General features: G+C 50.1%; 1 protein-coding gene across 5 annotated transcripts in view; it reads left to right on the top strand.

Annotated features, from left to right (window-relative positions):
• Positions 1–27,699, top strand: part of RGS3 (regulator of G protein signaling 3) — a 457,941-nt gene that overhangs the window by 240,592 nt on the left and 189,650 nt on the right. For all 5 annotated transcript variants that reach the window (XM_075579463.1, XM_075579464.1, XM_075579466.1 and 2 more), the window contains one exon: positions 8,264–8,386. In XM_075579463.1, coding sequence (XP_075435578.1) covers positions 8,264–8,386 — 123 coding nt within the window. The remainder of the gene's footprint in view (positions 1–8,263; positions 8,387–27,699) is intronic.

Raw genomic sequence — 27,699 nt, 5'->3', positions numbered from 1 at the left:
CTGTCACCAGTTATTACAAGCCTGTCACGAGAGCTTGCGACAGGCTGTAATTATACACCAAAAACTATATATATAAATATATATATATACCTGGGTTTGAACTGGGACGAGACTTAAGATATACTAAAGTGATTTTATTCCTTGATAAAGGTGAACACAACAGATTATACAATAACAGGCAAAATATAGACACTTACGTAAAGATTATGGCAAGACAGCCAGCAGGATTACAGACTGCCACTTCTTCCATATTTGTGTTGACATCACAGCAAAACAGGCAGGTCACATGCATGCATGAAGATCATTTGCATGAAGAACAATGAACAGCATGAACACCTGGGTAAAGGGTGGCTTTGACTTATATATCATTTTAACCCCCTCTTTCCCAGTTTACGGCCCCGTGCCATCTAGTAAAATCCTCTTTGAAGCTTTTGAAGCTAGGTGGTCAGTGTGAAAAGTTCCACTTCCTCTGGTTAATTCCTTTTGTCCGTTGGGCCAAGCATAAGCAATTAGCCACTTAGTCTTTGATGATCAGGTTTGTAAATTCTCCTTTCCTGCTCATCACAACAGGGGTTCCTCAGACTCAACCAAAATTTCATATTTACTGCAAATCATTGCATAACTTCCGTTCCGTAATACACACAGTCAGGTGAGATATATTAATACGGTCGGTGGCACCTGACGCTCGCAGGAAGACCAAAAATTACATTGTAATATGAACATTAATAGAGATATTAATATCTGGCATTTAGCAGCAGGTACATATACAGTGTTTAGACTCCCCAAGATCGGCTGACTCCCGCCAATACACTTATGTAATTCTTAGCCGGTTCAGCCAAGGACATCTCATAATATTCTTATATTTAATAAAGTTACTCACTTTTGATATCCTGTTGGGGGTAGCCCCCCCCCTGGCCCCATCAATAAAACCTTTTGAAGTGGGCTTTTGCTTCTCGCATAACCAATTAGGTCAGTTACCTATTGATCAGGGCGATGTATCACACCTCTCTGTTGATATACACTTCCAGTGAATAGACTCACGTGAATACTCATATGAGGCACCATTTGGTTCCTTACACATTACAAAGACAGGCATGCTGCCTGTACATTAGCACACCATTAGCATTCTGCCTGTGTATTTCAAAAACTGCAAAAAGTCACTTTATCAAAAATATATGTCCCTCTTATGACAAAGTTATATTTTTAATATGTGTGTACTTGGGGGGTGACCCGGAGGCTGTACCCCAAGGCTCAGAATACCTTGCTGGCAGGCAAGACAGGTTAAAATATTCCCCTCATGTTCCAGACATCCCTGCCCTGCAGCTATTCCTCATAAGAGGCCACCCATACAAGGCAATCCACTTACACGCTGACACAGGCAGTTGCAGGCCCATGAGGCAAAGGGAATACACAGATAACGCATTAACTAGCCCACTGGGCTTACACAATTAACCCCTGATGACCCAGTGTGTGTGTTATGCAGGTACTGATTAACCCAGACATTACAATGGGACAGGGTCACAGGGGAGAATACATTTACAGGTTATAACAAGGGTAAAATCACATTTCTGGGCCTCAGCCCAGTTAACCCCTTGTCTCCCTGGCGAGGTTAGAGGGGGGCCCTTGGGGGGTAACCCCATTAATCCCGGGCCAAACCCTCCCTACCACCACAGCCCTCCTGAACATTAACATAAAGCAGAGCCAGTAACTTTACCAGCCTTGCAAAACAGTATATTCTTTAATATCTACACATATTAAAATAATCCGTTCTGTGAGTCTGAGCGGGCTGAAATTTGCCAGGTCCTCGTGCCGGAGGACCCTTGCCATAGTGGCCAAATATCTGCCTTCCACGACCCCCAGAACCGGAGATACAAAAAACAAGTTAAAATCCCCTATTAACTTTAATGCAGGATTCTCCGCTATAAGCTAAAAGAAATCCCTGCATTTCACTCTTCCATTGAAATCAATCGGCTCCGCGGCTATAGGCTTTAAATGGAGCAACTCCGCCATTGAAGTCAATGGGAAAATCACAATTTTCACATTTGCCCATACTTCGTCTGGTTGATCGGAAAGGGCTGGAAATGGCCATGCAGTCATGCCGGAGCCGTGACTACATGCGACCAAAATCCCAGCTCTCTGGTACTCACAGAACCGGAGATATAGGTTTACACTTTATACACATTTGGACTTAGCCGTTTTAAAGCCACGTCAATTGGGCCGGCGCTTCCATAGGAAATGCATGGGCCAGCGCCGCCATAGGATTCAATGGGACCTCCGCTACCATTAGAGTCAATGGCGCGACCCTTTACGGGGTCCTTAATTCTCGGACCCAGTGGTGGTCGAGTGTGAGGGTTCCTAGGGTCTAGGGGCAAAAATAATTTTATTCCTGGGTGCCCTAGAACCTAAGTTTCCCACGCCAATTGTATTTGAACTTGAACTAGCGTGATCAAAAGCTCTTTTTTAGAAATTGTATCCGCTTCTGCGGTCTGTGGTTTGGATGGCTGCCAACTCGTTCCTGGAGGTCGGCGTCAAGGAATCCCCATTGAAATGGATGGCTCCATTGACTTACAATGGGAAATCACCGCTCCTCCTCTCGGACGCCACCTGTAGGTCTTCTCTGAGAATTGGCCCAAATCGCCGGAATCTCCATAGGGGTTACATGGGCTGTAATGACGACCTATGGAGAGACTGCAAAATGGAGCCTGCAAAGGCAGGAAAAGGGACAAAGGGCCATAAACACAAATTAACGTTAACCCTTTCTTTCCCGCATAGATCCCAGTGTAGGTGTTGGTGCAGACACTGGAATGGGAACAATACATATTCACAGGGGGATACACAGTAGGTGCTGAAGTAGGGGCATAAATACAGTACTGGACATCATTCTAGTTAACCCCTCGCCTCCCAGGTGAGAGCAGGGGGTGGCCAAATGGGGTGTAACCCCTTTAATACCGGGCCAAACCCCCTCTCCCATGACTGATGGGTAGTCGGATGAGTACGGAGAAGCATCATTGGGAGAGGGAAGGGGACCCTCCCTCCACCCACCCCCCTTCTTTTTTCCCTCCGCCCTATCCCCCCCACTGTTTCTCTTTCTTTTTCCTTAGTGCCTTGTTCTCAGGGCTACTGTGCGACCCTGGAGTTCCACCACACTTTCATGTGGTCATTCAGTGTCCTCTCCCCCCCCCCCCTTTTTTCTTACTGTCAACAAAAAGTTAAAAAAACAATTATTACAGTATTAAGCTATTATCATCCTGAAATGTTTGTTATGTGATGTTTCAATACCGAATAAAAATATTTGGGGGGAAAAATCTGGGAAAGAGGGGCCACTAACCTTTATCAGCTGAGACAGCTGAAAATAAGTTAACAAACACACAGAACCCCAGCAAGCTCTTTTGGGAACCCCTGAGTCCCCACAAAATATATATGTATATGTGTCAAAAAGGAGTGCTATTGAGCGTGGCAAATGTATACAACAAGCAACAGAGAAGCCCAATGCTACATCCAACATGACAAAAATACACAGTAAAATACTTATATATTCTCTCTCTAGTGACAGTGACCTGTTTAAGGGGTCACTTCTGGGTGAATGAATCTGATTCCTAAAAGTATTTTTAAATCAATTTTTAAGGTTAGTGAGTATACCCGATGATCTGAGACTCGGGACTCGGGAGAGATTAGATTTCCGCTGGTGTCTCTTGTTCTCTGAGGTCACTGTGTTATCTTTGTTGGTGGCTTGATGAGGACCGGGTGGGAGAAGGTTAAAAAAAAAAACACTTTAAGAAATGCAGTTTCTAATTAATTCCCCCCCCCCCCCCCAAATTAAAACAACAATTTTTGCTAAACAGCCGGGTTAGATGTGTTTAAGGAAGTCAATCGGACTATTACATTCTATATAAAAGGTTGTAGCGTTAGCTGCATTCACATTGGCGTCTCATGTTAATCTTGTTTAGTTGCCGTTTCTCTCCAGCTGGTGTGTACGGTTTAGATCAGGGTTCCCGGTACAGGCAGTACTCGGTTATCCAACGGAATCTGTTCTGGGAGTGGTGTTGGATAGTGAAACCGTTGTAAAGTGAGTCTCATGTTAATCAGTGGCGGTGAGCGTTGGATAACGCATTCCGGCTTCGAAAAATGGCCCAAATGGGTTCCATTGTAAAGTATTGGATATTCCATTTGTTGTAAAGTGAAACGTTGGCTAGCGAGTACTTCCTGTATAAGCAAAACACTAATAGCAGTTTATTAACTGCAGCTTTCCCAAAACTGCATTAGTAGTGGTGTGAGAAAGCAGTTGCTTTCATTAAGGCTCCAATCTGATTGCACTGTAAAAGTCCATTTCCGGCGAGCATTATACACATCATTTATAGATTCTTTTTGGCATCATATGCTTCTGCACATTACTAATTCTATCCGCGTAATCTAAGGCGATAAGCAGCTCTTGAGAGCAGAGCTGTTACTGTTAAGTATGGTTAGCTAAATAATTTACTACAATTGTTGAACTGCAATTCTATTATAAATTATATTATGTCTATTATAAATTGTTTCAAAGTGGCAATCTCTCCTAAGAGCTAAGTGTACTAATGGCAGTGACATGGTTAAGGGGTCAGTCTCTCCTAGGATGGGTGCCTTTTTTAATCAAATCTGAAATCTAGAAGTATTTTAAAATAATTTGTTCGTTGGTAAACCTCTAGAGCTGAGACTTGGGTGGGGTTTGATTACCTCTGGCTGTTCCCATTTTGTCTGATGTAACGGTGTGTTCCACAAGAGTTTGCACAGGCAAAGCCCCCCTTCCCTTTTTCGGCTCTCTGGTAATGATGGTGGGCTACGGCAAAAGAAAAGACTGCAGAGGGCCCTGCAATTTGTAATGATTTTCCAGTTGAGCAAAAGCAGCCATGCCTGCGGCACTGCGCCGCACTTACAGCCAAGACTACGTCATTACGCCGCTCATAAAGCCAAGCCTGCGGCATTGCGCCGCTCGTACAGCCATGCCTGCGGCATTGCACCGCTTGCACAGCCACGCCTGGGGCATTGCGCCCCTCGTATAGCCAAGCCTGTGGCTTTGTACTGCTCGTACAGCCATGCCTGCAGCATTGTGCCGCTCGTACAGCCACGCCTGCGGCATTGCACCGCTCGCACAGCCACGCCTGCGGCATTGCACCACTCGCACAGCCACGCCTGCGGCATTGCGCCCCACGTATATCCAAGCCTGTGGCTTTGTACTGCTCGTACAGCCATGCCTGCGGCATTGCGCCGCTCGTACAGCCACGCCTGCGGCATTGCGCCGCTCGTACAGCCACGCCTGCAGCATTGCGCCGCTCGTACAGCCACGCCTGTGGCATTGCGCCGCTCATACAGCCACGCCTGCAGCATTGCGCCGCTCGTACAGCTACGCCTGCGGCATTGCGCCGCTTGTACAGCTACGCCTGCGGCATTGCACCGCTTTTACAGCCAAATGAAAGCTACAGAAGTGATCCCACCAAGACACACTTCATCCTTTTTTTTGCTCAGTTTGAGCTTCTTCACTGGTTCTATGTTGTACCGCCGGTTGAGGTTGCAAAGGAAATAAATCTTATTAACCTTTTAGAGACGCACCAGGTACCTGCCTCCTTTTCTATGGGCAGATCAGTCTGACCAATCCGAAACAGCCAGATGGATCGGAAGTGGCTCCTCCGGACACCATCGCGTCCATCGATAGTGATGCAGAGGAGCCGGGTGCCGCTCGACCCCTGCTACTGTAAAGATTAATCTGCTTTATAATCTCGTACCTTCATTATCTTTACAAAGTTCAGTATTAATATTTCAATCCAGTTACACGGATAATGAGGAAACCTCTGTTCTGACTATGTCCAAATCCATCAGCATATCTGCCACTCAAGGATATCTCTTATTGGAAGAGCTTTGGGTAGGTCGCCCTCAACATCACTTTCTGCACCTGGCAGCATATAATCAGCATCTGGTTCTCCATTCTGCAGCGTATACTTTAATGTGCTAACTCCACAGCACTGACACGTCAGTGACTGTACATATTACCATGCTCCTCCCTATAGAAATTTGCTGCTGGTAAAAAGATAGGCCTTACATATAGAAAAGCAAAGAATGATTCCTGCGCTCCTGCCAATTAGGCTAAAATAAAATATTGGTCTCACGAATAAGGGTTATTTAGGTAAACCCTTTGGCCAAAGCGTTATAAGCCTGCAGCCACGTCAAGGCATAACCAAATATGCACGTACCTACACTGAATATATGTAATCATTGTCCTATGGACTGGTGAGAAAGGCCTGAAGGGGTTAAATAAAGCATATGTTTTTGTGAGTAGTGCAATTAAAAGCTGGCTAAAGCCAATATCATAGTTACTTTACTATAGAGCAGGCCTGCACAACACGTGGCCCGCGGGCCGCATGCACTCATTGTGCGGCCCGCGGCCGCTTGCCCCCTCCTCTCCCGCCCGCAAGCCGCTCTCCCCCCTCCTCTCCCGTCCGCGAGCCGCTCTCCCCCCCCTCTGCCGTCCGCGAGCCGCTCTCCCCCCTCCTCTCCTGCCCGCGAGCCGCTCTCCCCCTTCTCTCCCGCCCACGAGCTGCTTTCCCCCTTCTCTCCCACCGCGAGCTTCGAGCCTTCCCGCGAGCCCCCTCCTCGAGCCTGCTCTCAAGGACTGCACGAGTGTGCTAGTCCTGCCTGCTCGGCCGCTGTGAGGTGCAGGGGGGGAGGTGAGGTGCAGGTGAGGGAGGTGAGGTGAGGTGCAGGGGGGAGGTGAGGTGCAGGGGTGGTTTGGTGAGGCGCAGGGGGGTGGTGAGGTGCAGGGGAGTGATGTGAGGTGAGGTTTGGGGGTGAGGTGCAGGGGGGAGGTGTAGTGGGGTGATGTGAGGTGAGGTGCAGAGGGGGGAGGTGAGTGCATGGGGGAGGTGTAGTGGGGTGATGTGAGGTAAGGTGCAGGGGAGTGATGTGATATGCAGGGGGGAGAGTGAGGTGAGGTGCAGGGGGGTGGAAAGTGTGTGGTCTGCAGGGGGGTATTGTGTGTTATGTGGAGGTGGAGTATTGTGTATGGGTGAGGGGGAGAGATGGGGGTGTGAGATAGAGGGTGAGTCTCACAAAGGTTGATGATGAGGGGTGCAGGGGGAGATATGAGGATGATGGGTTCTGGGGGAGATATGATGATGATGGGGTGCTGAGCAGATATATGAGGATGATGAGGGGTGCTGAGAGAGATTGATGAGGGGTACTGGAGGAGATATGAGGATGATGATGAGAGGTGCTGGGGGAGATATAATGATGATGATGATGATGATGATTTACCCGTGCGGCCCGAATCTGTTTTCCTTGGAGCAGTTCGGCCCTTCTCGCTTTACAAGTTGTGCAGGCCTGCTATAGAGGTAAACTGTGGGTGCACAAATTCCCTGGAGTGAATATGATAAAACGTACACCTATTTCTTTCTGTCAGCCTTATACATTCACCTACTCTTCAGTGGAGGGTGATGTGCAGACTGGCATTGGGGTGTATTATACCTGTACTAATTGGAAAATTGGTAGGGGCTCTGTCCTGAAGGGAGGAGACATACACCTCCAAGGAACTGCTATATAAGCAGATGAGCCAATATTTTTTTTTATTACACTACTCACAAAAGCATTTGCTTTATTTAACCCCTTCCGGACTGACAAGTCAATGCCCAAGTATTTAAATCTGTTAGATTTCGGGGGTTCTGGACCCAATAAATGTTTTCCTGGAAGGGTATTGTTTTTGACCACTGAGATGCCATGGAAGTCAGATTGCAGTGAAACTATAATTCCATGAGATAAAGTCGGGGTGAGTTGATACTGTAAGTCTGCTACTAGTTAATACTTTGTTTTAAAGTCCTGTTTGCACTTCCTGTTAGGTTTCTTTATTCTTGGAACAAGTCTGTATGTTTGTGTGTTGTTTGGACCAGGTCCGATGGCTTTATTTGCTCTGCATGGATATTACTTATTGCAAATTGCTGCGTTTAAAATAGATGTTTTGTATTTACTTTGTCAAGTCACATTACTACCATCTGAGCAATGAATGACTATGGCTTATTTTGTAATTTTTGTTAAAGGGCTTCTTTGTTTAATTTTTTTTTTTCAGTAATGAAATACATGTTTTCTATATTTGTCCATTCTGCCTTCATGCACCCATAGCTCGATTCTCCGCTCTACATTTTAATCTCATAAAGACAAGCATTTAAACACATGCTTCAAAAATCTCATGGTAGAAACCATTAACAGTCAGTCTTTATGTGTTTTTCTTTGAATTTCCCATCAGAAATCCGAGTGTTTATTAAATTTGGAAACCTACACCAAGGAACAGAAGAAGAGGATCTGCTGGTGTCTGGCAGAAAACATTCTTAAACAGCAGCAGAAAGTCATGTCTTCCTCTGAAACGAAGGTACGAAAAAGTAACTGAACACATCACTATGTTTTTATTATAGTCAGGGAAAGATGAAGTGCCAGTGACTGACTAACAGCATTGGTAAGTGCCACGGTGGGTGTGAGGAAGTGGTCATCAGTCCAGGATATTGAAATACTCCATTCAGGAGGTGATATTTTTAGGTTTGGATTGCAGGTGGCAAGAGAAGGTGCTTGGCATGTTGCAAGGGTGTAAAGGAGCTCGACAGGTAGGGGGCAGGGGGCAGTGATGAGAGAGGTTTAGGGCGACGGCAGTAAGGCCTGGGACATAGTAAAGAATTTGGTGCTGTTGCTTGCTGCCACTCGCTCTACAAGGAGCTTTTTGCTGTCCTGGCAGGGGAGACAGCAAGCACCCTTGGGAGGCGGGTATCACTGTGTGTGTGTCACTTGGTAGCTGTCAGTGTGTGTGTGTCATTCGGTAACTGTGTGTGTCACTTTGAAGTAGTCTGTGTGTTTGTGTGTCACTGGGGAACCTGTGTGTGTATATGTGTGTGTGTGTGTGTGTGTGTGTGTGTATATTATATAATATTTAAAAAAAAAAGACATGTTGTGAGAATAAATTATTTATTAACATTGTGCAACTTTGATAAATATATTCACACACATACACATACATAAATCACACACAGTGACAACACACACAGCGACACACACACAGTGACACACACACACACTGACACACAGTTACACACACACACACACACAGTGACACACACACACACACACAGTGACACACACACACACCTCTGTGCTGCCTCTACTCTGTCTGGTCTGGTGGCTCTGCTATCTCACCGACACAGTAGGTAAAATGCCGGCTGTAGCCCCATTGGATGGGAGCGGTCACGTGACTGCTCCTCCGCTCCCCCAAGCGGCAAAATTTCAAACTTGCTTGTTTCTTCTGATTTTCTCAGCCTCCGCGCGCATCAGCAAGCATGCGGAGGGAGAAACTATAGCCGCGCTGATTACAGATGCAGGGGCTTTGTGCATCTGTTCAGCGTGGCTCAGCCCGCCTCAGCGACGCTGATTCCACTATGTCCTAGGCCTTAGGGTGATAAGGAGACAAATATGGGCAGGGTTATAGTGCGAGGCCAAAGCTGAGATGTAGGTAGGTGAGCAGAACTTTGTACCCAACATCTCTCTCCTGCTATCATTCTCTATCTTTCTAAAACCATCTATCAGTGTGTGTGTGTGTGTGTGTGTGTGTGTGTGTGTTGCCCTCCAAGGTAGGCTGTGGTTTCACAGAGGTAGTTTGACCATTCTGGTGAACTCTGGCTCTTTAAGCTATGAAAGAGTAATTGTTCCTGTTTTATGAAGACCTGTGGCCTGTAGAGAGAGGTCAATCTTCTCGAAATATGGGAAATAAACATGAGCACTACATTTTGAGACTTGTACTTTTTCTTAAGATAAGCGAAACAGAAGTGTATCTGAATGTCTCCCCACATGTTCTGTGTCATGCCTTTGTCACGTCACACAGTGGCTAAACGGCAGATAAGGATTCTGGGTAATGACATACAAATTGGCTTGTTGGGATTGTCTGATTTTAAACTTCCTTTCCGTTTTTCACACAACTTTAAGGCTGCTGCATATTACACGGCTTGAAACTTAAAGCATTTTAACCCCCTGAACACTTTAATATTTTAAAAGCTTATCCCCTGGACTAAGCATCAGAGTGACAAATTAAACCGCGTTGGAAGAGGCAAAAAGATTTCTCCAACAAAGTCGTGGTGTACCACCCCCCCACCCCTCCGAGGAGAACTGATGGGTGCCGTGTGAGCTCCAGGTTCCCAAGACATTAACCAGTGAAGTTATCTGGTTTACAGTCTCATTGGGGAAACAAAATGGCTGCCAAAATCTATGGCCAGTAGGAATCTGCAACATCAGATGAACCTTCCTATTGAATAGCCATATAAATCCAGGGAGTATTTCGGGAACTCAGCGGGGTTCTCTGCTCTGTACTGAAAATAGTGCTGTTCAGCTCTGAGAAAACCCCATTGGTTACAATCGTACAATTTACCGTAAATGAAAAAAATATGGCTAATTTAGGTTTGATCTGCTCGTTCAAAGCAAGTAAAAAAGATGCAAACCAGTAAACGTAGTGTGTTCGGGTTAGAGAACCAAATAACGATTTCCCCAGTCACGCGGGCCAGTCTGAAGTGCAACGTCATGTGTTGCTGCTCCTGCAGTCAGCTCCTTCACCGGTTAATATCTCCGCAACCAGCGGGTCTCCACAACTGAAAATAATGCCGTTCGGCTCCAGGGACCTCCTACTTCCTGCTGCCGCAGAATGGGAGGGCCTGTTAAGGAAGGACTGCTGCATTAAGGAAGAGAAGAAAGCAGGAACCAACTCAGACAGCGGCTTTATTGGTGTGTAAAATGGCACAGAAGCTAAAAGTAACACACAGCACTCATTTACATATCGTTTCCCAGCATCCTTGTCTGCAGTTTAACTGCTGTGTGATGGGGTAAATGATGCAGGTTTGGGGACCAGTGAAAGACTTTGACCAAAGAATTTAACTAACTCACCCACGCTTATGAGAGAACAGATAAGTATATGATTTATCCTGTTGGATGTAGCATTGGGGAATCTCTTTCTTTGGTTATACAGTACCTACAGTAAAATCCAAAACACATCTGCTCCTTTTTGCGTATCCCAGTAAATACTGCGTTCATCCGGTACTTTGTATGTATAGCTTACAGAAGATCAATAAATCAGATTCTGTTAATGCCAAATAACTACAAGCACAGTTTTTGGTATAGATGAAACCGCTTTCTGTCATACTGTATGTTGTGTTTCCGAAAAAGACATGCATTATTTAATATTCTTTGGTTCCCTAATGGCTTTTATTCTCTTTATTGATTCGGACGTAGTCATTTTTCATATGCTGCTTTGTTCTCTCTCTTATCTTGACTGCCACACGGGTTAGGATTGTTCTTTTCAGCATGGGACCTTTTGAGATCAAGCAGGAATGGGATTGCAAAAAGGACAGTTTCCTGGGAGGTTGCATTATTTAAGCAAATTCACCCCTACAAGGTGATCTGTTACTGACGTCTCATTCATCAGTTTCAATGTTTTGGCTTATCCTTATTATTTTGTGACCCTGACATGCTATATGTGTGTAGCCAAGTGCCCCTGGCTATAGATTCTGCTGGCCTCAATACTTTAAGTCCTGATAGGAACAGGCAGTGTTGGGGTTAAACTCCTGCACAGGGACTAGCCTGCAGTTGCAGCCTGGATGGGTACTATGTTGCCATATCCAGGGGCAGGCCTAAACCGGCAGTTGTAGTGTCATACCTGGGGAGGGTTCTGACGGTGTCACATGTATATGCGGTGATGCCTGTCAGTACCTAGACCTGTCCTGTTATGGGACGGGCTTACAAGCCCTTCCCCCCGGGTATAAAAGCTAACACTGCATCAAATTGAGGTTGTTGATTATGGGACAGTGGGATACCCTTTTCCCTAGCAGGGGGTGAAGGAGATTGGATGGGGCTCTTGGGGCCTCAAGCCCCTGGGGTCTGCTCCAGGGCTGGAGGACGATCATGCTATTGTACAATAAAACTGCAGTTGGACTAACTATTGTGTGTGGTTATTGGAAAGGAGTATTGCATGTGGGGACCTTCCTGCATCCAGCAGGATCCTCATGGGATGGAGGCGCTGCACAGTAAGAGCAGAGAGAAAACCTGCTTTGTTGCTGCTCCCAAGCTACAACTACAGAGCCACTCCGGCCTCCTGAACCAGCAGCTGACCTACAGTACCCACGGAAAACACCCATGTAGTGGCCAGACCTTCCGTGGCAGGGGGGTCATGTGTAAACAGTTGCTACATGTGTATTTTAAAAGAATCAACCAGATCTCTTGTATTCTTGTGACAGCACAGACTCAATCAGTCATTTTTCAAACACACCGGTAATTGTAGCGATCCAATCAGCAGATAAGTACCCTTTGGTTAACCTAGGCTGCCCATTTCCCCTCCTGCTATGAAGCACTGTGCTCCTCCTGCTAGAAAATATTTGTTCTGCAAACCTCTAATCAATCTTATTGTCGACTCGTCAGATTGTCACGAAAAAAACTTTGTGCCAGACCCCCGGCAATAAAGTGTCCTAAGCTCGAGGGGGGAACACACGCTTAATATGGCCCCAAACTGCCCCTCAGTGTGTGCAGGTAGCATGGAGGGTATAGCTATCACTCACTGCGGGAGCTTACAAAGGCCCGACCTACAATGCCTTTCTGCTGTGGATGCAAAGCATTATGGGGAGTGACTTTTGAAGTTCCTGTTTTAATTAATAGCTATACCCCCCAAGCTAATGTGTAGTTTGAGTGTTTGTATGCACATGGGCTCAGGAACCCGCTATACTACCTGAGATCCACCATTACTTTGTTGTAGTTTTGGGGGGCGAACACCGTGGTGATGCCTCATGAACCATAGGGGTTCCCAAACCCCATTTTGGGAAACACTGCTAGAGAATAAAATTGATTGGCCATACAGTATGATCAGTGCACATAAAGTAAAGGGCATTAAGTTAAAAAGATATGTTCAAAAAGTTCAACCTTTATTCAATTCTATTTTGGCAAGATAATACTTTATGAATAGTTCTACTGATTTCAGGTGAAACAAACAAAACACTCCAGTGAAACATTTTACCAAAGATGTCTCATGACGAGAAAATAATTCCCTCCAGATTCCAGTAATCGCACATCTTTCTGGATATTTCAACCTGCTGGACATTTCCTTGTAAACCTTTCCTTTCTAGAAAGATGTCTAACATTTTCCTAAGTGTACAGAGGCAGTGAGGAAAACTTTTCCCTTTGCTCCTGGTGAAACCTCCTCCTAATCTTCCGGAATTGGCTTGTCATGTGTACTGTCCTTGGGATGAAAAGTTATTCTATTGAATTTGAATATATATCTTCAATGCCTCTCTTCTGATGTAGGCAATTCTAATTTGAATCCTCTTACATCATGAATTGGATTTGTCATCCCCCTTTATTAATTTGTTGCTTCTGCTCTGCACAGTTCCATAATATCTTTTTATGGAGATGTGCAAAAACTTCTACACTATATTCAAGGTGTGTTCCTACCAATAATGTATACAGTCACAAGATTGTGCTGTCTTCTCTTTCATACATTGTATTGTATTGTATGTCTTTATTTATATAGCGCCATTAATGTACATAGCGCTTTACAGCAGTAATACATGTGGTAATCAAATAAATAACAGATAATATAAATAACAGATCATGGGAATACGTGCTTTAGACATTAAGGAAGAGCAGTCCCTGCTCCGAGGAGCTTACAGTCTAATTGGTAGGTAGGGAGAACGTACAGAGACAGTGGGAGGGAGTTCTGGTAAGTGCGTCTGCAGGGGGCCAAGCTTTATGTATCGTGTTCAGAATATCCACAGTGCTATTCATATGCTTCTTTAAGCAAGTGTGTCTTAAGGTGGGTCTTAAAGGTGGATAGAGAGGGTGCTAGTCGGGTACTGAGGGGAAGGGCATTCCAGAGGTGAGGGGCAGTCAATGAAAAAGGTTTAAGGCGGGAGAGGGCTTTAGATACAAAGGGGGTAGAAAGAAGACATCCTTGAGAAGAACGCAAGAGTCTGGATGGTGCATAGCGAGAAATTAGGGCTGAGATGTAAGGAGGGTCAGAAGAGTGTAAAGCTTTAAAAGTGAGGAGAAGAATGGAGTGTGAGATGCGGGATTTGATCGGAAGCCAGGAGAGGGATTTCATGAGGGGAGATGCTGAGACAGATCTAGGAAAGCATAGAGTGATTCTGGCAGCAGCGTTAAGGATAGATTGTAGGGGAGACAGGTGAGAAGCAGGAAGGCCGGACAGCAGGAGATTACAGTAATCAAGACGGGAGAGAATGAGGGCCTGAGTCAGAGTTTTAGCAGTCGAGCAACAGAGTAAAGGGCGTATCTTTGTTATATTGCGGAGGAAAAAGCAACAGGTTTTAGAAATGTTTTGAATGTGAGGGGCAAATGTGAGAGAGGAGTCGAGTATGACCCCAAGGCAGCGTGCTTGGGCTACTGGGTGAATGATCGTAGTTCCAACAGTAATGTGGAAGGAGGTAGTAGGGCCAGGTTTGGGAGGAAGTATGAGGAGCTCTGTTTTAGCCATGTTGATTTTAAGGCGGCGGAGGGCCATCCAGGATGATATAGCAGAGAGACATTCAGAAACTTTGGTTTGTACAGCAGGTGTAAGGTCGGGTGTTGAGAAATATATTTGTGTGTCGTCAGCATAGAGGTGATAACTAAACCCAAAAGATGTTATTAGGTCACCTAGAGAGAGTGTATACAGAGAAAAGAGAAGAGGTCCCAGGACAGAGCCCTGGGGTACCCCCACAGAGAGATCAATAGAGGAGGAGGAGGTGTTAGCAGAAGAGACACTGAAAGTACGATGGGAGAGGTAGGATGAGATCCAGGATAGAGCTTTGTTCCGAATGCCAAGAGTATGGAGAATGTGAAGGAGAAGAGGGTGGTCCACGGTGTCAAATGCTGCAGAGAGGTCGAGTAATATGAGCAGAGTGTAATGACCTCTGTCTTTGGCAGCATGGAGGTCATCAGTTATTTTAGTGAGGGCTGTTTCCGTGGAGTGAGCAGTGCGGAAGCCAGATTGTAGAGGGTCTAGGAGAGAATATGTGTTGAGAAAATGGAGCAAGCGAGCAAATACAAGACGTTCAAGGAGTTTAGAGGCAAAAGGCAGGAGGGAGACAGGCCGATAGTTAGAAAGAAAGGTAGGGTCAAGCTTGCTGTTTTTGAGTAATGGTATGACTGTTGCATGTTTGAAGGAGGATGGAAAGGTTCCAGAGCAGAGGGAGGAGTTAAAAATGTGCGTGAGCGTAGGGATTATAGTAGGAGCAAGAGGTTTTAGGAGATGGGAGGAAATGGGGTCAAGAGGGCAAGTGGTAGAGGGAGAAGAGGCGATCAACAGCGACACATCCTCCTCTGAGACATTGGAAAAAGAGTCAAGGAAGGCAGGAGGAGAGTTAGGAAGAGGTGTAGGATGGGAGGAAGAAACAGAGGGGATGTTCTGACGTATGGATTCCAGCTTTTCCTTAAAATAGTCAGCAAAGTCCTGAGCGGAGATGAAGGAAGGAGAGGCAGCTGAGGGTGGTTTGAGTAGAGTATCAAAGACAGAGAACAGTCGGCGTGGGTTAGACTTGTGCCTGTTGATTAGTGAAGAAAAGTAGGCTTGTTTAGCTTGCGAGAGGGCAGAGTTGAAACAGGATAGCATAAATTTGTAGTGAAGGAAGTCTGCGAGAGTATGAGATTTCCTCCTGAGGCGTTCAGAGGAATGAGTGGAGGAACGCAGCATGCGCGTGTGGGAATTTAACCAGGGTCTAGGGTTAAAAGGGCGAGTGCGGCAGAGAGAAAGCGGGGCATGTAGATCAAGAGAGGAGGACAAGACAGAGTTGTAGTTCCTGACCAGGTTGTCAGGGTCTGTAGCAGAGCTTAGAGAGGAGAGGGAGGAGTGTAACGTGGACTCAAAGTCAGGTAAGTGAATAGAGCGCAGGTTTCTGCAGAACCGGGGGGTAGATGGAGGTGGAGAAGGGGAGAAGCGAGATAGAGAGAATGAGATGAGGTGATGGTCAGAGAGAGGAAAAGGGGAAATGGAGAAATCAGAGAGAGAGAAGTTTTTAGTGAAAACCAGGTCTAAGTAGTGGCCATCCTTGTGGGTGCTGGCTGCAGTCCACTGTTGAAGGCCAAAAGAAGAGGTTAGAGAAAGAAAGCGGGAAGCCCAAGGAGAGAGGGGTCATCAATGTGGCAATTGAAGTCCCCAAGGAGAAGAACAGGGGAGTCTGAGGAGAGAAAGAAAGAGAGCCAGGATTCAAAGTGAGAGAGAAAGGCAGAAGGGGGATGAGTAGAGGTAGGTGGGCGATAGATGACAGCCACGTGGACAGGGAGAGGAGAGAAGATCTGGGCAGTGTGAACCTCAAAGGAGGGAAAGGCAAGAGAGGGGGGAATAGGAAGAGTTCGGTAACGGCAGAGAGAGGAGAGCAGGAGTCCCACGCCTCCACCCCTGCCATCAGGGTGCGGAATGTGGCAGAAAGAAAGGCCACCATAAGAGAGGGCAGCTTCCAGAGCAGAGTCAGACTGAGTGAGCCAGGTCTCAGTTATAGCAAAGAGAAGAAGGGAGTGAGAGAGAAAGAAGTCATGCACAGAGAGGAACTTGTTAGAGAGGGAGCGAGCATTCCAAAGGGCACAGGAGAAAGGGAGAGAGGAGGGAGGGTGGCATGGGATGGGTATGAGGTTGGAGGGGTTAACACCAGAAGGAGTAGAAGTTGTATGTGGGAGGCGAGGACAAGAGCAAGTAGAAATAAGGCAGGGACCAGGATTGGGAGAGAAATCCCCAGAAGCAAGGAGGAGAAGCATGGAAAGAAAGAGAATGCGTGCGGATGATTTATAGGAGTGTGTTTTAGTGCAGGGTGTATAGCTGTGTGGTGACAGAGGACGCAGGTAAGAAAGGAGTTCATGTGAACTGAGAAGTGGGGAAGAAAGGAGAGATGGAGATATATGAAGAGTTAGAGACATAAGGAGACTGGTGGAAGGAAGTGCATAATTTGAAAATAAGTGAGGTTGCAGCAAATATAAAAAATAAAGGCGGCATCACAGCAATAGTTAAGTGTTGAGATGTGCAGTCTTAGATAGATGATACATGATACATGATAATATCCTGGAAGCCTTTGCAGCTGCTGTCTGACACTGAGCACTAATGTGGAACCTGCCATCTACAAACACTCCTAAAGCCTTCTCCATCAAAGTGACCACATTTTCCCTGTTTATTTTGTAGATAGCATGATTATGGATGCTTACCAAATGCATAAACTCAAATGTATCTTAATATATAAAATCGAATGGTTGGTACTAGCTGCGGTGAATCTGATTGGTCTTCAGCCTCTGGGCCAATCAGATTGGTGGGTCTGACGTCACCCAACTGCCACTCTCTTCCCCCTCGGCCACACGCACACACACACACACACACCTCTCTCTCTGTCCTCTCCCCCCCCCATATCACACTCACCTCCCTCCCCGGCACTCCACTCACCTCCCTCCACTCATCTCCTGCCCTCCCCGGCGCTCCACTCACCTCCATCCACTCACCTCCCCCCCTCCCCGGCGCTCCACTCACCTCCCCGGCGCTCCACTCACCTCCACGGCGCTCCACTCACCTCCCCGGCACTCCACTCACCTCCCCACCGCTCCACTCACCTCCCCGATGCTCCACTCACCTCCCCGCCGCTCCACTCACCTCCCCGCCGCTCCACTCACCTCCCCGTCGTGGCACTCACCTCCCTGCCGCTCCACTCACCTCCCCGCCGCTCCACTCACCTTCCCGCCTCCCCAGCGCTCCACTCACCTCCCCAGCGCTCCAACTCACCTCCCTCCCAGCGCTCCACTCACCTCCCTCCCTCCCGGAGCTGCACTCACCTCCCCCCCCTGGGTGCTGCACTTACCTCCCCCCCCCGGCACTGCACTCACCTCCCCCCCCGGCGCTGCACTCACCCCCCCCCTGGCACTGCACTCACCCCCCCCCCGGTACTGCACTCACCTCCCCCCCCCCAGCGCTGCACTCACCTCCCCCCCGGCGCTGCACTCACCCCCCCCCCCGGCGCTGCACTCACCTCCCCCCCACTGCGCTGCACTCACCCCCCCCCCGGCGCTGCACTTACCTCCCCCCCCGGCACTGCACTCACCTCCCTCCCGGTGCTGCACTCATGTCCCTCCCTCCCGGCGCTCCACTCACCTCCCTCCCGGCACGGGGACAGGCAGTGGGCAGGCAGCCTGCAGCTGCACCCCCTTCCTCCCTCGCGGAGTAACTAAGATGACGGCGCCCGGAAGGAGAGGTGTGTGTGTGTGACACTGTGTGTGTGTGTGACTGTGTGTGTGTGTCAGACACTGTAGGGTGGGGACCGGAGCTATGTATGGGGGGGGGGGGCAGGAGCGGAGAAACATACAGGGGGAGTGGAGAGGAGGGACCTGGAAATTTTAAGCAACCCACCCTCCCTTCTGTCCACTGTCCCCCCTCCTGTCCACTGCCCCCCTCCTACTGTCCACTGTCCCCCCTCCTGTCCACTGTCTTCCCTCCTGTCCACTGTCCCCCCCTCCTGTCCACTGTCCCCCCCTCCTGTCCACTGTCCCCCCCCCGCCTGTCCACTGTCCCCCCACTCCTGTCCACTGTCCCCCCACTCCTGTCCACTGTCCCCCCCACTCCTGTCCACTGCCCCCCCACTCCTGTCCACTGTCCCCCCCTCCTGTCCACTGTCCCCCCTCCTGTCCACTGTCCCCCCTCCTGTCCACTGTCCCCCCCTCCTGTCCACTGTCACCCCCCCTCCTGTCCACTGTCCCCCCCTCCTGTCCCCTGTCACCCCCCCCTCCTGTCCCCTGTCACCCCCCCTCCTGTCCACTGTCACCCCCCTCCTGTCCACTGTCACCCCCCTCCTGTCCACTGTCACCCCCCCTCCTGTCCACTGTCACCCCCCCTCCTGTCCACTCCCCCCCTCCTGTCCACTCCCCCCTCCTGTCCACTGTCCCCCCCTCCTGTCCTCTGTCACCCCCCTCCTGTCCACTCTCCCCCCCTCCTGTCCACTGTCACTCCCCTCCTGTCCACTCTCCCCCCTCCCGTCCACTGTCCCATCCCCCTCCCGTCCACTATCCCGTCCCCCTCCTGTCCACTGCCCTGTCCCACTCCCGTCCACTGTCCCATCCCCCTCCTGTCCACTGTCCCGTCCCCCTCCTGTCCATTGTCCTGTCCCCCTCCTGTCCACTGACCCGTCCCCCTCCTGTCCACTGTCCCATCCCCATCCCTGTCCACTGCCCCGTCCCCATCCCCCTCCTGTCCACTGTCCACTGTCCCGTCCCACTTCCTGTCCACTGCCCCCCCCCCTCCTGTCCACTGTCCTGTCCCCGTCCCCCTCCTGTCCGCTGTCCCGTCTTCATCCCCCTCTTGTCCACTGTCCATCCCCCTCCTGTCCACTGTCCCGTTCCCCTCCTGTCCACTGTCCCGTCCCCCTCCTGTCCACTATCCCATCCCCCTCCTGTCCACTGTCCCGTCCCCGTCCCCCTCCTGTCCACTGTCCCATCCCCCTCCTGTCCACTGTCCCGTCCCCCTCCTGTCCACTGTCCCATCCCCCTCCTGTCCACTGTCCCATCCCCCTCCTGTCCACTGTCCCGTCCCCCTCCTGTCCACAGTCTCGTCCCCCTCCTGTCCACTGTCCCGTCCCCCTCCTGTCCACTGTCCCCGTCCCCTCCTGTCCACTGTCCCCATCCCCTCCTGTTTACTGTCCCCATCCCTCCTGTCCACTGTCCCGTCCCTCCTGTCCACTGTCCCTGTCCACTGTCATCCCGTCCCCTCCTGTCCACTGTCGTCCTGTCCACTGGCGTCCTGTCCCCTCCTGTCCACTGTCGTCCCGTCCCCTCCTGTCCACTGTTGTCCCGTCCCCTCCTGTCCACTGTCGTCCTGTCCCCTCCTGTTCACTGTCGTCCCCCCTCCTGTCCACTGTCCCGTTCCCCTCCTGTCCACTGTCCCGTCCCCCTCCTGTCCACTGTCCCATCCCCCTCCTGTCCACTGTCCTGTCCCCGTCCCCCTCCTGTCCGCTGTCCCGTCCCCGTCCCCCTCTTGTCCACTGTCCCATCCCCCTCCTGTCCACTGTCCCATCCCCCTCCTGTCCACTGTCCCGTCCCCCTCCTGTCCACTGTCCCATCCCCCTCCTGTCCACTGTCCCATCCCCCTCCTGTCCACTGTCCCATCCCCCTCCTGTCCACAGTCTCATCCCCCTCCTGTCCACTGTCCCGTCCCCCTCCTGTCCACTGTCCCGTCTCCCTCCTGTCCACTGTCCTGTCCCCTCCTGTCCACTGTCCCTGTCCCCTCCTGTCCACTGTCCCCGTCCCCTCCTGTCCACTGTCCCCGTCCATCCTTTCCACTGTCCCCATCCCCTCCTGTTTACTGTCCCCGTCCCTCCTGTCCACTGTCCCGTCCCTCCTGTCCACTGTCCCTGTCCACTGTCGTCCCGTCCCCTCCTGTCCACTGTCGTCCTGTCCACTGTCGTCCCGTCCCCTCCTGTCCACTGTCATCCCGTCCCCTCCTGTCCACTGTCGTCCCGTCCCCTCCTGTCCACTGTCGTCCCGTCCCCTCCTGTCCACTGTCGTCCCGTCCCCTCCTGTCCACTGTCGTCCCCCCTCCTGTCCACTGTTGTCCCCTCCTGTCCACTGCCCCCCCTCCTGTCCACTGTCCCCCCCTCCTGTCCACTGTCCCCCCCTCCTGTCCACTCTCCCCCCTCATGTCCACTGTCCTCCCCTCATGTCCACTGTCCGCTCCTGTCCACTGTCCCCGTTCCCTTCTGTCCACTGTCCCCGTCCCCTCCTGTCCACTGTCCCCATCCCCTCCTGTCCACTGTCCCCATCGCTTCCTGTCCACTGTCCGTGTCCCCCCTCCTGTCCACTGTCCGTCCCCTCTCCTGTCCACTGTCCGTCCCCCCTCCTGTCCACCGTCCGCCCCCCCTCCTGTCCACTGTCTGTCCCCCCTCCTGTCCACTGTCCGTCCCCCCTCCTGTCCACTGTCCCCGTCCCTCCAGTCCACTGTCCCTGTCCCCTCCTGTTCACTGTCGTCCTGTCCACTGTCGTCTCGTACCCTCCTGTCCACTGTCGTCTCGTCCCCTCCTGTCCACTGTCCCCCCCCCTCCTGTCCACTGTCCCCCCCTCCTGTCCACTGTCCCCCCCCTCCTGTCCACTGTCCCCCCCTCCTGTCCACTGTCCCCCCCTCCTGTCCACTGTCCCCATCCCTTCCTGTCCACTGTCCCCGTCCCCCCTCCTGTCCACTGTCCGTCCCCCCTCCTGTCCACTGTCCGTCCCCCCTCATGTCCACTGTCCCCCCCTCATGTCCACTGTCCCCTTCTGTCCACTGTCCCCGTCCCCTTCTGTCCATTGTCCCCGTCCCCTCCTGTCCCCGTCCCCATCCCTTCCTGTCCACTGTCCCCGTCCCCCCTCCTGTCCACTGTCCGTCCCCCCTCCTGTCCACTGTCCGTCCCCCCTCCTGTCCACCGTCCGTCCCCCCTCCTGTCCACCGTCCGCCCCCCCTCCTGTCCACCGTCCGCCCCCTCCTGTCCACTGTCCGTCCCCCCTCCTGTCCACTGTCCATCCCCCTCCTGTCCACTGTCCGTCCCCCCTCCTGTCCACTGTCCGTCCCCCCTCCTGTCCACCGTCCGCCCCCTCCTGTCCACTGTCCGTCCCCCCTCCTGTCCACTGTCCATCCCCCTCCTGTCCACTGTCCGCCCCCCCTCCTGTCCACTGTCCGTCCCCCCTCCTGTCCACTGTCCGTCCCCCCTTCTGTCCACTGTCCCTCCTGTCCACTGTCCCCGTCCCTCCAGTCCACTGTCGTCCCGTCCCCTCCTGTCCACTGTCCCCCCCTCCTGTCCACTGCCCCCCCTCCTGTCCACTGCCCCCCCTCCTGTCCACTGTCCCCCCTCCTGTCCACTGTCCCCCCCTCCTGTCCACTGTCCCCCCTCCTGTCCACTGTCCCCCCCTCATGTCCACTGTCCCCCCCTCATGTCCACTGTCCCCTCCTGTCCCTGTCCACTGTCCCCCCCTCATGTCCACTGTCCCCCCCTCATGTCCACTGTCCCCTCCTGTCCCTGTCCACTGTCCCCATCCCCTCCAGTCCACTGTCCCCGTCCCCTCCTGTCCACTGTCCCCGTCCCCTCCTGTCCACTGTCCCTGTCCCCCTCCTGTCCACTGTCCGTCCCCTCTCCTGTCCACTGTCCGTCCCCCCTCCTGTCCACTGTCCGCCCCCCCTCCTGTCCACTGTCCGTCCCCCCTCCTGTCCACTGTCCGTCCCCCCTCCTGTCCACTGTCCATCCCCTCCTGTCCACTGTCCTCCCCCCTCCTGTCCACTGTCCTCCCCCTCCAGTCCACTGCTCCCCCTCCAGTCCACTGTCCCCCACCCCCCCTCCTGTCCCCCATCCCCCCTTCCTGTCCACTGTCCCCCCTTCCTGTCCACTGTCCCCCGTCCCCTCCCCACTGTCCCCTCCTGTCCACTGTCCCCCCTGTCCACTGTCCCCCGTCCCCTCCTGTCCACTTTCCCCGTCCACTGTCCCCGTCCCCTCCTGTCCACTGTCCCCGTCCCCTCCTGTCCACTGTGTCCCCCCCTCCTGTCCACTGTGTCCCCCCCTCCTGTCCACTGTGTCCCCCCTCTCCTGTCCACTGTGCCCCCCCCCTCCTGTCCACTGTGTCTCCCCCCTCCTGTCCACTGTGTCTCCCCCCCTCCTGTCCACTGTGTGTCCCCCCCCTCCACTGTCCCCCCCCTCCCCCCTCCCCTACCCCTCCTTTCCCCCCCCTCCCCTCCCTCTCCTTTCCCCCCCTCCCTCTCCTTTCCCCCCCCCTCCCCTTCCCCCCCCTCTCCCCTCCCCCCCTTTTCCTAGCGGGAAATTTAACTCACGGGCAACGCCGGGTCTCTCAGCTAGTCTACAACAAACCTCCCCTGCTATTTACCTGCCCAAGCTTCTAGTCTTTCGAAATAATTCTTCTGAGAAATTGTATTCTGCTTCTTGGTTCTACATCCTCATATTGCTTAGCAAAGATGCAGACTGTGCTCTGTGACTACCTCAAGGTCATTTTATCAACAAGTTTAAAAAAGCAGCAGCCCCAGTACTGAGCCACAAGCCATTCAGCTTACAACTGAACGCTTTTATTAATGTCAATTCTCTGCTTCCCATCCCTAAACCAGTTTTCAATCCAGGTGCAAATATTGGCACCCAGACCCATTTCCTTATTTTAATACATTAACCGCCTGTGTGGTTACCGTAATGAAAGCCTTTGCAACATCTAAGTACAGATCGTAGGAGACTACATCAATTGTATTGCCTGGAGCTATATTCATACTTCAAAGAAAAAAATATAATTAGTTTGGCATGACCTACCCCTATGTTCTCTTGGCTAATCATTTTGCTATTAATATACTTCCTGGAATTTGTATATCATTACGGCAGGTATAAGCTTCTAGGGGTTCCATGTTAAAATGGACAAGAAGCAAAAGGTGCAGAGAATGTGGGGATCTGTCCTGCGCTTCTGTGTGCAGAGTGGCAGACTGAAATTGTATCAGACACTGGGGCAGCGCATGAGGGAGCTCCGCTTGGCCACAGAGTTGACCGGTGCAGGGGGCTGTTGGTTACTTACCTCACCTGCATCTCTGGTCTGGGGCCTTCTCACCTCGGCTGCTCCTGCGTGCCACCGTCAGAAGGAAATCAGGAAACAATGGCGGATTTCGGCGCAACTGCGCATGTCTGACTCAGAGAGGCTGCTGGGATACTTCAGAAAACTTTATTGGTCGAACACACAACACACAAGGGCTAACACCGCATTCTCCCCCTCAACGCGTTTCACCCTCTCCAAGACGAAGCCCTATTCCTAAGGGTGAAACGCGTTGAGGGGGAGAATGCGGTGTTAGCCCTTGTGTGTTCGACCAATAAAGTTTTCTGAAGTATCCCAGCAGCCTCTCTGAGTCAGACATGCGCAGTTGCGCCGAAATCCGCCATTGTTTCAAGAAGCAAAAGGTGACTCATTTGCATGTCATTACCCACAATCCCTGGCTGCAGTGTAAGCATTGTATGCTAAGAGATAATGGGGGAAAGGCCGGGTTTGCCGACACGTCTGAGACGTGAATGTGCTCACAGGGGGTATTTACATATACGTTTATGGAATTGATCCTCATTTACATTTTAAAGCAACAGTTAATATAGAGGAATGTTCTATTTCTATCACAACAGGTACAGCTCAAACCCGTTACAACGCGAATCCGCTTATAACGCGATGCACGCGTGGCTCCCAATTTTCTTTTTATGAATACTTTACAACACGATTATTGGTATCTTAACTACCTTATTGTACAATGCATACAATTGTACATTACTGTATTTCTAACGCGATCCGCTTATAACCCGGTGTGATTCTTTGGACCCCAAGCACAGCGTTATAAGGGGGTTGAGCTGTATGTTTGTCTTTATAATTAAAGAGTACAGAGTTCTAGTAGCGATGCTAATCGTCTTGAAGTGTACCGCATTATTCTGTAGTTTGTAAAACAATGATTTTATAAACCGGAGAACATAAGCAGTATCGTGATATTATTATACGCCTCCTGATCAGTTCCTGCGTTTAGTGTGATACTAGTACATCGTAGTCTGTAATAGTCCTGAATCTCTGAAGGTCAAGTCCGGCCATGTTCAATGCCTGCGTCCTGCATCTCTCTGCTGTGCGGCCATGTTCAGTGCCTGCATCCTGCATCTCTCTGCTGTGCGGCCATGTTCAGTGCCTGCGTCCTGCATCTCTCTGCTGTGCGGCCATGTTCAGTGCCTGCGTCCTGCATCTCTCTGCTGTGCGGCCATGTTCAGTGTCTGAGTGCTGCATCTCTCTGCTGTGCGGCCATGTTCAGTGCCTGCGTCCTGCATCTCTCTGCTGTGCGGCCATGTTCAGTGCCTGCGTCCTGCATCTCTCTGCTGTGCGGCCATGTTCAGTGCCTGCGTCCTGCATCTCTCTGCTGTGCGGTCATGTTCAGTGTCTGTGTGCTGCATCTCTCTGCTGTGCGGCCATGTTCAGTGCCTGTGTCCTGCATCTCTCTGCTGTGCGGCCATGTTCAGTGCCTGCGTCCTGCATCTCTCTGCTGTGCGGCCATGTTCAGTGTCTGTGTCCTGCATCTCTCTGCTGTGCGGCCATGTTCAGTGTCTGTGTCCTACATCTCTCTGCTGTGCGGCCATGTTCAGTGTCTGTGTCCTGCATCTCTCTGCTGTGCGGCCATGTTCAGTGTCTGTGTCCTGCATCTCTCTGCTGTGCGGCCATGTTCAGTGTCTGTGTCCTGCATCTCTCTGCTGTGCGGCCATGTTCAGTGTCTGTGTCCTACATCTCTCTGCTGTGCGGCCATGTTCAGTGTCTGTGTCCTGCATCTCTCTGCTGTGCGGCCATGTTCAGTGTCTGTGTCCTGCATCTCTCTGCTGTGCGGCCATGTTCAGTGTCTGTGTCCTACATCTCTCTGCTGTGCGGCCATATTCAGTGTCTGTGTCCTGCATCTCTCTGCTGTGCGGCCATGTTCAGTGTGTGTGTCCTGCATTCTCTGCTGTGTGGCTATGTTCAGTGTCTGTGTCCTGCATCTCTCTGCTGTGCGGCCATGTTCAGTGTGTGTGTCCTGCATTCTCTGCTGTGCAGCCATGTTCAGTGTGTGTGTCCTGCATTCTCTGCTGTGTGGCTATGTTCAGTGTCTGTGTGCTGCATTCTCTGCTGTGCAGCCATGTTCAGTGTGTGTGTCCTGCATCTCTCTGCTGTGCGGCTGTCACATCCTGCGATGTCATGTATAGCTCTGCTTGTGATGGGACCATTTGACTGCAGCAGATGGTGTTTAAAAGGTTGTGATTTTAATATAAAGTTTTCATTTGACACAGCGTTGCGTTAGCAGAGATGTATCCCCAGTGTTGGTGATATCTCTGCTGATAGTTCATTTTGTGACCTTGAATCTTTCCTGACTTACATAGTAGATGAGGTTGAAAAAGGGGCATCCATCCATCAAGTTCAACCTATGCTACATTTAGACGACAGATACTTTATATCCTATATCCGTACTTACTGTACAGTATACAGGCAGTCCTCGGTTATCCAACGGAATCCGTTCTGGAAGTAGCGCTGGATAGTGAAACCATTGTAAAGTGAGTCCCACGTTAATCAGTGGCGGTGAGCGTCGTATAACGTATTCAGACGTCGAAAAATGGCCCATAGGGTTGCGTTGGATTTGCCATTTATTGTAAAGTGAAACGTTGGATAGCGAGGACTACCTGTATTAATCCAGAGGGAGGCAAACAAAAAACCCCAGTGACATAGAATCCAATGATATCTCATTAGGGGTTACTCTATGGAGAGTTGAAAGTTCTGTGAATTTACATTGTCTGACTGACACCTGGAACTTCCTGTACCCTATATAACATTACTAAAGAGGCAACATGGCAGCATCTGTTCTACTTTTAACAAATGTTTATAACTTCAATACACTTGTTAAAAAAACAAACACAACCAAAAAATATATATATTTAAATGTTTGTTTTTTTTAATGTTTAAGTTGAAGCTTCTTTTTAAAATGTGACAAACCAGAACTAGACCTTGGTCTCATGATGGCATTATTACATGAGAACATTTCTTTAGTGGGCTTAGATACTGTCACAGACAGAAAAAAGACTGCGCTCAACAGGTAATAAAGATCTAAATGTAGTTAATAAACAGTATTGATTAGCATAATTGATTGACTATACATAAAATAAATTCTAATAGAATAGCTGAATTATTACTGGTATTTTCTATACATGCTAAACTAAAATCAATGGGTGTAATTGTGGACCTGTATATAATTAAACTAAAATAGCTAAAACCCTAAATCACTAATACAAATACATGAAATAAGTGATGTAATAATATAATAAAATACAAATATCTGTGAAAGAAAAAATATATATAAAAATAAAAATTAAAATAAAAATAAAAAGTGAAAATAAAAAATGAAAAATGAAAAAAGGGATTCAAAAATAGGATCTGGCAGCTCTCCACAAGGACCAACGACCTCCCAGGAATCTGCGAACAACAAAAAAAGAAAGCGCCCGATCCTAGTGCAATATGAAAAAAACACTTTTAATACAATCGATTAGGTCCAACAAAAATACACTCACAAACAAATAAAAGGTAAAAGCATGTTATGAGTATACTCATTCGCCTCCACGTGCTGCTGTAACTCCGTTTGTAGACTGCTCACTCTTGGGTGAAGTGTCTGCTTCTCCAGTAGCCCTTATCGGTGCAGGAACTGTGAGAGCCTCTGGATCCGTGACCAGGAAGTAGGATCAAATGCCAGGATGGTGGGTATATGACCCTGAGGTTCGGTGTAGACTGGCAAGGTGTTATTTCCCTATAATGTCCACTTATATAAAGTACCCGGTTCCTGTACCTCTACTGGCAAACCGCTCCCTTCAAGGATAGAGCTCCGGCCTTTCCTGTAGTCATCCGGTGGGTATCGGGGTTGGAACTGTAACCGGAAGTGTAATCGCCCCCTCTGTGTAAACCGGATGCGGAGCAACGGATGTGCGACCCCGCTGTTGAGATCTTATTGTACTGGCAAAGTTCCAAAGTCCTGACACAACTGTGCAATGATAAAAGGCAGCAAAAACGGCAGCGAACGAGTAATAATAAAAACTGGTCTGGATACCAATAAAAAATCCTCCCTACGCGTTTCTTCACTCAGGGTGATTTCATCAGGGGATCACCCTGAGTGAAGAAACGCGTAGG

The sequence above is a fragment of the Ascaphus truei genome, chromosome 21 (genome assembly GCF_040206685.1).
Source record: "Ascaphus truei isolate aAscTru1 chromosome 21, aAscTru1.hap1, whole genome shotgun sequence".
NCBI classification, from domain to species: Eukaryota; Metazoa; Chordata; class Amphibia; order Anura; family Ascaphidae; genus Ascaphus; species Ascaphus truei.
This window is presented reverse-complemented; position numbering and strand designations above follow the sequence as displayed.